Source organism: Squalius cephalus (genome assembly GCF_949319135.1).
Source record: "Squalius cephalus genome assembly, chromosome: 5".
Taxonomy (NCBI): Eukaryota; Metazoa; Chordata; class Actinopteri; order Cypriniformes; family Leuciscidae; genus Squalius; species Squalius cephalus.
This window is the reverse complement of record NC_137126.1, coordinates 50,248,937-50,261,436: the sequence shown is the minus strand read 5'-3', so window position 1 is coordinate 50,261,436 and position 12,500 is coordinate 50,248,937. Positions and strand designations below refer to the sequence as shown.

General features: G+C 40.4%; 1 protein-coding gene across 3 annotated transcripts in view; it reads left to right on the top strand.

Moving 5' to 3' along the window:
• mcc (MCC regulator of WNT signaling pathway) overlaps window positions 1–12,500 on the top strand; it is a gene marked incomplete at its 5' end in the record, with an annotated part of 102,094 nt that overhangs the window by 63,510 nt on the left and 26,084 nt on the right. For all 3 annotated transcript variants that reach the window (XM_079871536.1, XM_079871538.1, XM_079871537.1), the window contains 3 exons: window positions 2,089–2,231; window positions 6,266–6,402; window positions 12,397–12,500. The exon at window positions 12,397–12,500 is cut by the window's right edge and continues 60 nt beyond it. In XM_079871536.1, coding sequence (XP_079727662.1) covers window positions 2,089–2,231; window positions 6,266–6,402; window positions 12,397–12,500 — 384 coding nt within the window. The remainder of the gene's footprint in view (window positions 1–2,088; window positions 2,232–6,265; window positions 6,403–12,396) is intronic.

Genomic DNA, 12,500 nt, shown 5'->3' with positions numbered 1-12,500 from the left:
AAGAGTCTCTTCTGCTCACCAAGGCTGCGTTTATTTGATCAAAAATACAGTAAAAATAGTGAAATATTATTATAATGTAAATCATCTGTTCTCTATGTGAATATACAGTAAAGTGTAATTTATTCCTGTGATCAAAGCTGAATGTTCAGCATCATTACTCCAGTCTTCAGTGTCACATGATCCTTCAGAAATCACTCTAATATGAGGATCTGATGATCAAGAAACATTTATGATTATTATCAGTGTTGAAAACAGTTCATATTTTTGTGGAAACCGTCATACATTTTATTTTCAGGATTCTTTGATGAATAGAAAGTTTTTTAAAAAAGCATTTATTTTAAATATAATCTTTTGTAACATTATAAATGTCTTTATTGTCACTTTTGATTAATTTAATGCGTTCTTGATGAATAAGTGTTAATTTTGTTCTTAAAAATACCAGACCCCAAAATGTTGAGCTGTAGTATATAATGTAAATATGTGTGTGTGTGTGTGTGTGTATGATTGTGTATTATTGTATGTCAGTGTGTGTGTGTGTATGAGTGTGTGTGTGCGTGTGTGTGTGTGAGATTGTGTATTATTGTGTGTGAGTGTGTGTATGAGTGTGTGTGTGTGTGTGTGAGATTGTATGTCAGTGTGTGTTTGTATGATTGTGTGTGTATGATTGTGTATGAGTGCGTGTGTGTGTATGAGTGTGCGTACGTGCGTGTGTGTGTGTACGTACGTGTGTGTATATGAGTGTGTGTGTGTGTTCCTGTTGTGTCTGTGACACATGAATAGGCTCATTGTGCAGTAATTGTCGCTGTGGTCAGAGGTGGAGTGTGTGTTTAACGGGTTATTGTCTGTCCTCGTTCAGACTGAGTGATTGACCTTGTTTTGTTTTCACACACAGTCTTTAACTCCCGCCAGGAACACATGCCATTCCTCTAAGATCACTCCAGGAAGGCCAAACACTCACTCCGCAAGAAGACGGGATGTGATTCCCTTGACGTTAAATCCCAGTGATCCTCAAACAACCGGTTAAACTCAGATCCATTTATTCCGGATCAGTCCGCTGTTAAACGAGTGTTTAGTCCTGATGAGGAGTTTAATAGTCAGTTCGATAGTATTGAGTTGAGCGCTGCTTCACTGATTGTTCTCAGACTAACGAGAGACCGGAACTCATTCATTCCCAACGGATCTACTGAATTATGGCTGTGATGTTTTCTAATCTAAACTATTAGACTAGTGAAGAACAATGTGAGAGTTACTCATCTTTCCACTAAAATGTTATTCTTTATACACTATTTCTGTGAATAATTATAAATAATTACCATATTTTCTGGAAAATAAGTCTCATCCGGTCAAAACTGCATTGTTGATACACAAGTTATTTATTTAGTCTTGTTTCACTTGTTTTAAGCTGTATTGAGATTGAGACATTTTTACAGTATTATTCTTGATTACTGTAATTATGAGCCTGAAACTAGTATAAACGGTCTTTCCCCTCCTCGTATTACGAGCTGATTTTAGATTTTTAGACTGATTTTGACGTTGTTTGGTGGATTGTGTGGATTTTCTCCCATGCTGCAGGTCAACGTGTGTGTGTGTGTGTGTGTGTGTGGAGGTTTGTTTATGCTTGTGAGGCTCAAATGTCCTCAATAATGTAGTGAAACATCATGATAAGTGACTTTTTGAGGATCTTTGATGTCTTTTCACTATTTAAAAAATCACCGGGATAGAAAATATCATTAATCTGAAGGAAAAAAAATGGTCTCTGTGTGTGTGTGAGAGTGTGTTAGTGTATGTGTATGTGTGTGTGTCAGTGTGCGTGTGTATGTGCGAGCGTGTCTGTGTGTGATAGTGTGTGAGATAGTTGAATCTCTCACTGTGTGTGTGTGTGTGTGTGTGTGTGTGTGTGTGTTCGTGTGCGAGTGTGCGAGCGTGTCTGTGTGTGTGAGAGAGTTGAATCTCTCACTGTGTGTGTGTGTGTGTGCACAGCATGTGTGGTTTATCTCACCTTGCAGTTTTCCTCAGTGTAACTATGTTATTAATCTCTGTCACGCTCTCTCTGTGTGTGTGTGTGTGTGTGTGTGTGTGTGTGTGCAGTGTGAGCAGTCTCATCTGCTGCGAGAGCATGAGGAGGTTCAGGAGAGAACGACGCTGCGCTACGAGGAGCGAATCACAGAACTACACAGCATCATCGCAGAACTCAACAAGAAGATCGACCTACTGCAGGCTTCTACCATCAGGTCACACACACACACACACTCACTCACTCACTCACTCACTCACTCACTCACTCACTCACACAAACACTCACTCGCACACTCACTCGCTCGCTCATTCACTCACACAAACACTCACTCGCTCACTCACACAATCACTCACTCACTCACTCACTCACACAAACACTCACTCGCACACTCACTCGCTCGCTCATTCACTCTCACAAACACTCACTCACTCACTCACTCACTCACTCACTCGCACACTCACTCGCTCACTCACTCACTCACTCACTCACTCACTCACTCACACAAACACTCACTCGCACACTCGCTCGCTCGCTCATTCACTCACACAAACACTCACTCACTCACTCACTCACTCACTCACTCACACAATCACTCACTCACTCACTCACTCACTCACTCACACAAACACTCACTCGCACACTCACTCGCTCGCTCATTCACTCACACAAACACTCACTCACTCACTCACTCACTCACTCACACAAACACTCACTCGCACACTCACTCGCTCGCTCATTCACTCACACAAACACTCACTCACTCACTCACTCACTCACTCACACACTCGCACACTCACTCACTCACTCGCTCGCTCGCTCGCTCACTCACTCACTCACTCACTCACTCACACAAACACTCACTCGCACACTCACTCGCTCGCTCATTCACTCACACAAACACTCACTCGCTCGCTCGCTCGCTCGCTCACTCACTCACTCACTCACTCACTCACTCACACACTCACACACTCGCACACTCACTCGCTCACTCACTCGCTCGCTCACTCATTCGCTCACTCACTCACCCACTCACTCGCACACTCACTCACTCACTCACTCACTCCCTCACTCACTCACCCACTCACTCACTCACTCCCTCACTCACTCACTCACCCACTCACTCGCACACTCACTCACTCACTCACTCACTCACTCGCACACTCACTCACTCACTCCCTCACTCACACACTCACACCCTCACTCACTCGCACCCTCACTCACTCACTCACACACTCACTCGCTCACTCGCACCCTCACTCACTCACACACTCACTCGCACACTCACTCACACACTCGCACCCTCACTCACTCGCACCCTCACTCACTCGCACACTCACTCACTCACTCACTCACTCACTCACACACTCGCACCCTCACTCGCACCCTCACTCACTCACTCACTCACACACACACTCACTCACTCACACACTCGCACCCTCACTCACTCACACACTCACTCGCACACTCACTCGCTCACTCGCACCCTCACTCACTCGCACACTCACTCGCACACTCACTCACACACTCGCACCCTCACTCACTCGCGCACTCACTCACTCACTCACTCGCACCCTCACTCACTCACACACTCACTCACTCACTCACTCGCTCACTCACTCGCACACTCACTCGCTCACTCGCACCCTCACTCACTCGCACACTCACTCACTCACTCACACACTCGCACCCTCACTCACTCACACACTCACTCGCACACTCACTCGCACACTCACTCGCACACTCACTCACACACTCGCACCCTCACTCACTCGCGCACTCACTCACTCACTCACTCGCACACACACTCGCACACTCACTCGCACACTCACTCGCTCACTCGCACCCTCACTCACTCGCACACTCACTCGCACACTCACTCACACACTCGCACCCTCACTCACTCACACACTCACTCTCACACTCACTCACTCACTCGCACACTCACTCAGACACACACTCACTCACTCGCACACTCACTCACTCACTCGCTCGCACACTCACTCACTCACTCGCTCACTCACTCACTCACTCTCACACTCACTCACTCACACTCACACTCACACTCACTCACTCACTCACACACTCGGTCACTCACTCAGTCACACACACACTCACTCACTCACACACTCACTCAACTCACTCTCTCTCTCTCACACACACACATTACAGCTCACTATGGTTTATATCTCTTCACTGAACACAGGAATCTCTGTTTAAATCCTCTTACTGTGATTTATATATGTGTTTATTCTCCTCAAGGACAGATATTATGGGCTGTTTCTCTGCTCCTCTAAATCTCCTCAATCCTCCTCTAGATAAATGTTTCTCAAGCCTTGAAACGCGACAGGAGAAGTGTCTCCTACACACATTTATACTTCTAACAGCTCATTAATATTGAGTTGTGCTCAGAGATGCGGGGAAGCGGTGTGTGTGTGTGTGTGTGTGTGTGTGTGTGTGTGTGTGTGTGTGTGTGTGTGTGTGTGTGTGTGTGTGTGTGTGTGTGTGTGTGTGTGTGTGTCCTGTTCCACTCGCTGCATGTAAATGAGACGAACTCGAGTGTTTAATTAGAAGCTCCTCATATGTATGCAGCAGGTCAGGACGTTTGCATCCTCGTTTGGGAAATTAGAATATGCTGAATGACTCCAGTTCTCTGTTGGCTTTCATATTCATCCCACAATCATAGCTGGGTGATTTGATGCATGTCCAGGGATAGTTCAGCCAAAAATGAAAATTAGCCCAGGATTTACTCTCCCTCAAGCCATCCTAGGTGTATATGACACTCTTCATTCAGACGAACACAATCAGAGTTATATTAATAAACACCTTGATGCTTCCGAGCTTTATAATGGCAGTGAATGGCCGTTTCTGTTTTGAAATCCATAAAAGTGCATCTATCCATCATAAAAGTGCATCTATCCATCATAAAAGTGCATCTTTTGTATTCGTCTGAAAGAAGAATGTCATATACACTTAGGATGGCTTGAGAGTGAGTAAATCATTGGCTAATTTTCATTTTTGGGAGAACTATCCCTTTAAGCTCGAGTCATTTTGACCTGAAACACTTTTTTTGTATTTAAATGAGTGTTCATCGGAGGGGGTCCAAGACCCTAGGACTTTTGTCACACTTGAACGACAAATACACAAAAAAATTTAATGAATTCGTAAAAAGTAAAAGTAAAAAAATTAACAAATCAATTTGACCCCCTCAGGAATGAATGGAATGCGAGGAATGCTTCAGTTCACATAGAAAAACCTAAAAATGATCAAAATTCAAACTAAAAATGCTAAAACTTTACCAAAAAATTATTTTATAATGTCTATGTGAGTATCTGAATGCAGACTGAAGTGAACTGGCTTTAGGACCCAGAGGAACAGCTCGTTTACTCCATATAGAGATAAAAGGACATACAGAGTCATGAAATATCATGATATATATACATATATTAGGGCTGTCAAACGATTAATCGCGATTAATCGCATCCAAAATAAAAGTTTGTTTTTACATAATACATGTGTGTGTACGGTGTATAATTATTTTCTATATATAAATACACACACATGCATGTATATATTTAAGAAATATTTGCATGTATATACTGTGTATATATATTTATATTATATATAATTTATATTATATATAAATATTTTATATATAAATAACACATTTTCTTAAATATATATATGCATGTGTGTGTATTTATATATATAAAATAATTATACACCGTACACACACATGTATTATGTAAAAACAAACTTTTATTTTGGATGCGATTAATCGCGATTAATCGTTTGACAGCCCTAATTTTTTTTTTTTTTTTTTCACACAAGGTCGGCAAAGACACACAATGTAAGATATTTAGAGCTGAATCAAAAGGGTTATGCATGAAATAGTCATTTTGAATTTAAATGTGAGGAATGTGCTTAAATTACTATTTATTTATTATTTATTGATCAAATCTAGTCATTTAAAGGTAAATAAAATAAAAAAGAACAAAAAATCACCAAAATAAATTTGCATTAAAAAATAGAAAAATATCAAAATTAAATAAAATAAGCTTTCTGGACAAAAAAGAAAATAATTAATTTTAGGGTCCCCATTTCTTCGGGTCATTTTGACCCGCGAGGGAAAGATGTGTTTCAAAGTGCGAGGGAAGGATTTAAAGGGGAAATTAGTTTCTGTGTTTTGTAAATTTTTGGGCTCTAAATGACAACATCAACAGAACATCATGATGTCTCTGTGTCTCTCAGGGAGGAGGATGAGTTTTCCGAGCTTCGCTCCGATCTCAGTCACAGCCAGCAGGAGGTTAACGAGGACGATCAGGACCCTGACCAGGCGTCCGTCTCACTGCCTGAAAACCAGTCCACACTGGTCACTGCGGACATGGGTGAGGAACGAAACTCTGAAACGATCCCCAAAAATCTGATTTATTATTACATTTCCGAATCCAATCTCAGAATTTAGAATGGGAAGCAAATCTTCCTGAAATTTGTGAGGGACTGAATCTCACGGCGGCCGTTTCAAAACATGTCCATATTACAGCCCAACAGCGAAAGAGTGAAATTATCTTTTAACTAGAAAGTAAAGTTCGTCCAGACAAACTTTTATGTTGACTTTACAAAAGCCTTGTCTGAAAGTTGAATTATCATGTTACTAGGATGTCTTGTCAGATTGTTATCATGTTTTAACACATTGCTAGTGTTATAGCATGATGCTAGTATGTTTTAACATGTTGTTAGCATGATTTAACATGCTGCTAACATGTTTTAGCACATTGCTAGTGTTTTAGCACATAGCATGTGACCGGTTCTACTGACCCGGTCCGAGTGGGATTCGAACCATGGTCTCTGGCGTGGGAGGCAGGGCTCTAACTAAAAGGTTAAAGACCGAAGCCGCAAGTGTCAGTCGCTAGAGCACCTCTAAAACATTAGCAATGTGCTAAAACATGTTAGCAACATATTAGCAATTTGGTAAGACATCCTAGTAAAATGGTAATTCATGCTATCAAAGTGTTATACATGGTAACAATGTGATAAAAAAAAAGCTAGCAACATGCTAATTCAAGGTACCAATGTTTTAACACATTCTAGCAAAGTGTTAACACGTTAACAACATGCTTAGTCATACTAGCTTAATACTACCTGTTTTAATACATACTAGCAAAATGTTAAATCATGCTTACAATGTACTAAAACATGTTAGAAATTTGACAATAACGATAGAGCGCCTCTTGAGATCAGGGGAGTGAGATTTACGCGCACAGCTCTTACTGGTCTACGACAGTTACATGTAGCATGTTTCTAGTATGTTTTAGCATTGTTAGCATGATTTAACATGATGTTAGCATGTTTTAACACATTGCTTGCATGATTTAATATTTTGCTATTATGTTTTAACAAATAGCTAGTATGACTTTGCACTTTGGTAGCGTGTTTTAGCACTTTGTTGGCATTTTTAGCACATTGCTAGCCTGATTTAACATGCTGCTAGCTTGAATTAGCACGTTGCTAACATTTTCTAGTGTAAATAGCTAATATGACTTAGCACTTTGCTAGCATGTTTTAATATAAAACGCAAATTTATATTTCATTTTTTTTTTACTTTAAATGTGTGGGTGAAACGGTGTTGAGGTTGACCCTGATGACTGAGTTGGTTTATCACTGCGGACTCATGGGAAATATTTATCTGTGTTTCACATACAGTAGACGTGAGTGAGACAGCAGTCAAAATCTACAAGTAATCTCTCTTGTCTCCTTCTTTTAACCTGTGCGTCTTCACATTGATGCGTTTACCCATAATGCTTCAGTCTTGGTTTATAAAGGCGGTGATTGTCGTCTTCAGTCTGGCTGCTTTTGTTTTTCCACTTGATCAAGCTGATTCGCTCGACACAAAAGCTTTTAAAGCCCTCTGCTGTCGTTGTTCAGGGAATCACACTGTCTAATGGCATCTTATTCATTACCAGTGTATTGTTGGAACATTCCCAGCATGCATCACTCCCGACTGTGAAAGGAAATAACAACACATTCAGATTCCAGCTGTATTGGCATGATTAAACCAGCTTTAGATTTATTTCTGTTGAGGATTAATTGATCATGAAAGTTATTTGAATATATGAATGCTTGATTCTGATTGGTTGATGAGAGTTCTAAGGTGAGCAGTTATTTTCAGGGAAACGCACAGCTAAAGTAGTTCCATATCACTTCGCCAAATGATTTTAGTTATTTCAAAGGTCCTTACCAAAACCCACAACGACACTGACCGAGTGTCGTCGTCCCATATAATGACTTCAATGGGGTCCAACTGGTTGAAGGTCCAAATGTGAGTTCCAGTGCAGCTTCAAAGTCTCGACACGATCCAGCCGAGGAATAAGAGTCTCATCTAGACAAACCATCCGCCAAATAAACATTTATTATTATATTATACCATGGGCTGTTTAAATACTCGATTCTGATTGGCTGGAAGGTGTGCAGTAAAACCGTTTAATGCACAGGTAGTTCCAGTCAGTTTGATTACAGTTCGAAATTAATCCGCTACATTGGTAACCATAGTAACACAGATACACTTGCAAGCAGAGTGAGAGACGCATATGAAAACGTTTAGGTAGGCTTAAGCAACGAGGGGACTGTAGCTGCTAGACTTTAAAGAAGAGATCGACGCACACAGGTAACGTTAACTCGTGCACGCATCTCTCTCTCTCTCTCTCTGTTCCTTCTCCTTCAGTTCTCTGTCTCTCTCTTTTAATAATGAATTTAAATAAATGTGAATTCATTCAAATAAAAGCAATCCGATGGCTCTACTTTATTTAAAGCGGACGGAGTGCAAGAACTGACGAGCCTAAGCTTAAGAAATAACCGTCATTTTTACACGTCTGTTAAAAAATTACACTGTAAACATCAGTTACAGCTTTAACTTATTTTTAACTTGGCAAATAACCAAGGTATAAGCGGGATAATCCACGGCTAGCCATGCATTAAAGAATTTGAATGCACTTCGTAGAGGCAAGTTCTTCGCCTCTACGTCGTGCATTAAAATTCTTTAATGCATGGCTAGCCGTGGATTATCCCTTACATAATACCTTTTAATTATAGGCGCCTTTCAAGGCACTCAAGGACACTATACAACATAAAAGTAAATCAGTAAAATACAAAGCTATGCAAAAAGACAGACAAACATACAATGTTGCGTAAGTGAAAGAATGCAGTACGTGAAATATTATTAATATGGGAACCAAAAGAAAGCAAACCATCAAAAATAACACCATGGACCCTATTTTAACGATCTGAAACGCAAGTATCAAGCGCGAAACGTAAGTAACTTTGTGAGCAGATCTCGGGCGCTGTTGCTATTATACCGGCGGGATAAATGACTCTTGCGCCCGACGCAAATCTAAAATGTGTTGGTCTGAAGTCGCTTCATTACTCATAGGTGTGGTTTGGGCGTAACGTGAAATAAACCAATCAGAGCGTCATCTCACATTCCCTTTAAGAGCAGGAGCGCTTGTTCCATGGCGGATTGCTATTATAACGGCGGATTTGCCAGGAGCGGTTCACAGCCGAGGAGACCGGCGTTCCCGTCAGGGCCGTAAAACACAGAGAAGTGACATTGGGGATGGAGAAACACACCCAGATTAGCTTCGCTTAAACAGGCGTATGATAATTTGGGTAAATGTGTAAGCTAGATTTATGCCTATTTTTCACATCTTCATGGACACAACAATGATTTCCCTCGTGTGGAATATTGTTCCTTGTAATTATGTATGGTTTTCTAAAAATGAAAACTGCTGCTTCTGTGTAGATGAGAGAAGCAAAGTGTGTGTGTGTTGTGCACACGCTACATTATGGCCAAGCATGCGCCCTTAAAACAGCATCTGAATAACATGCGCAACGCGCCGCTGACTTTAGACGAGGTTTCTCCTGGTCAGTGGCGGAATTGTTTTCTGAAACTGCAAAATAGCACCAGGGAACGTTTGCGCCGGAACACGCCTCCTCTTTTCCCTGAACCGCCCCCGGGAGCACAAGTTCATTCCCTAATTTACCGACGTGCGTCTGTGGAGGGAAGAGTCCGCTGTGCGTCGGGTGAGAAATAGGAATGAGACATGCGTCGCTGTACAAAGTCAATTGCGCTGGGTGCGAGATAGAGCCCATAGACTTTTCACCTGAGTGGATATATTAACCGGACAGTTTTCAATAAGCAGATTAAAGGATTGAGTTCTAGATAAAACAGACCTAGACCCAGAGAAGGGCTTCAGTTTTGCTGGTATTTAGCTTTAAAAAATTGTTGGTCATCCATATATTAACATCCTGCAAACATTTAGTGAGCACTGACGGGGGATGGAAACATCAGATATGTACAATTATATACTTTTTAACCACAAATGCTCGTCTTGCACATCCACGACTTCACACATTACGAATTCAGGTTGAAAGGTCACACGGAAAATGTAGGGTATATGTTTATTATTTGTTCTAAAATGTCCGCTGGTGTGTCTAGATGAGACTCTTATTCCTCGGCTGGATCGTGTCGAGACTTTGAAGCTGCACTGAAACTCACATCTGGACCTTCGAACCGTTGGACCCCATTGGAGTCCATTATAAGGAGAAACATCCATATAATGTCTTTTCGACTGAAGAAAGACATGAACATCTTAGATGACGTTATGGAGAGTAAATTATCAGGAAATTTTAATTCTGAAGTGAACTGATCCTTTAAAGACATCGCATCCTAAACGCATAGACATTAATATGGAGTTTCTCCCCTCTTTTATTAGTTTTATTTTTAGCTAAGCAGTTCTCATGCGCTCAGATGTGTTGTTTACCTCATTCAAAGTTAAAGTTTATGCCATTAAAGTGGTGAATCTCCTGTTTGAGTGGATCTGTGATCATCCAGTGTTTTTGTGTGTCATTGCTAATGTACGACGGAATATTAATATCGCTCCGGATCAATGATCTGCTCACGTCAGGGATTGATTCATATGAGGTTTTTCCATTTCGTTTGCATGTTGTTGTTGTTGGATGAGCAGGTTTGCACAGTGATATTGCTGGTTATAGGCTGACTTCATGGAGTTCTCAGGTATGGCTCGTTTCATTTAATTTAATTTAAAATGAAACATTTAGGAGAAATAAAAACAAGTCGTGATAATAGTCCAGTAAGAGTATATAAATATATACAATAAAAATGTGGATGAGCTCGGATCATTTGAGGAGAAATATTAAGATCTTTGCAGACTTTGGGATCTTGTGAGATCAGTTGGAGACGGTGTTGAGATGTCTTTGAAACTCTATAGAGAAACACCTGAGAAGAAGCAGCAAACTTTTTCATTTAGATTTTATTTTCATTTTTTTTGACAGATTTTTCTGCTGTCAAGTGAATAAATGTAGATATTGTAGTGATTTTTTGATTTTGTGTCATTGTTTCAGTGTAATTATACATTTAAGTACTGTACTACAATGAACTACATGTACTTACTATAGGGTTTGTGTTATGAATAGGGTTTGTTACATGTAATTATGCATAATTTATAGTTATATTTATAGTAACAACATGTAATGTGTTGAAAAGTTTTTCTTTCTTTCTTAACACTTTTGTTCGTTTTTATTATTGCTGTCATCTTATCTAATTATTTTAATGCTGTGCTGTTTATTTAATGGGTAATTAAATAAACAGCGTTAATTCCATTAGTTCATTCAGTAACTGTCATTAACTAACAATGAGCAATTCATTTGTTACAATATTTACTAATGTTAGTTAATAGAAATTGTTAGTTCATGTCAGCTCAGGTCTATTAAGTAATATTACCAGATACGACTTTTAATTGTAATTATGTATTGGTGAATGTTGAAATTAATATCAACATCAACTTAGATTAAAAATGCTTTAGACGTGTTTTTATGGTTAGTTCATGTTAACTACTTGTTATAAAGTGCTACAATGTAATGTTTTTGTATAGTGTTCTTTAATTTTACTTTGCATTTTCATCCAGAGTGACTTACATTGCATTCAAGGTTTACATTTGATCAGCTCTTGATTGGGAATCGAACCCATGACCTGACCTTTGAGTTGTTCAGCATTTATTGTGCTTCATAAAAAGGATGCGAGTGCAGTTTCATGTTATAAACACGGAGAAAGCCCAAGTCATCTGACCAATCAGAGCAGAGCAGCTCTCAGAGAGGCGGGGTTTACAGAGACTGAATCTTTGATGGAAGCGTTTCAGACACTGAGAGGAAAGAGCCGATGCTGCAGTGGAGATCATGAGGACATTACAGTGAAATTTGAGTGTTTCGACAGTATTGTGGCTTTCTCCGTAGTTATAACATGCAACTGCACTTGCATCCTAGTTTGGTTGAGTCATTTATTTATGTGTATATGATGTGTGTTTGGTCAGATAACTGCAGTGACCTGAACTCTGAGCTCCAGCGGGTTCTGACGGGTCTGGAGAGTGTGTTGTGTGGCCGTAAGAAGAGCACGTGTAGCCTGTCTGTGGCCGAG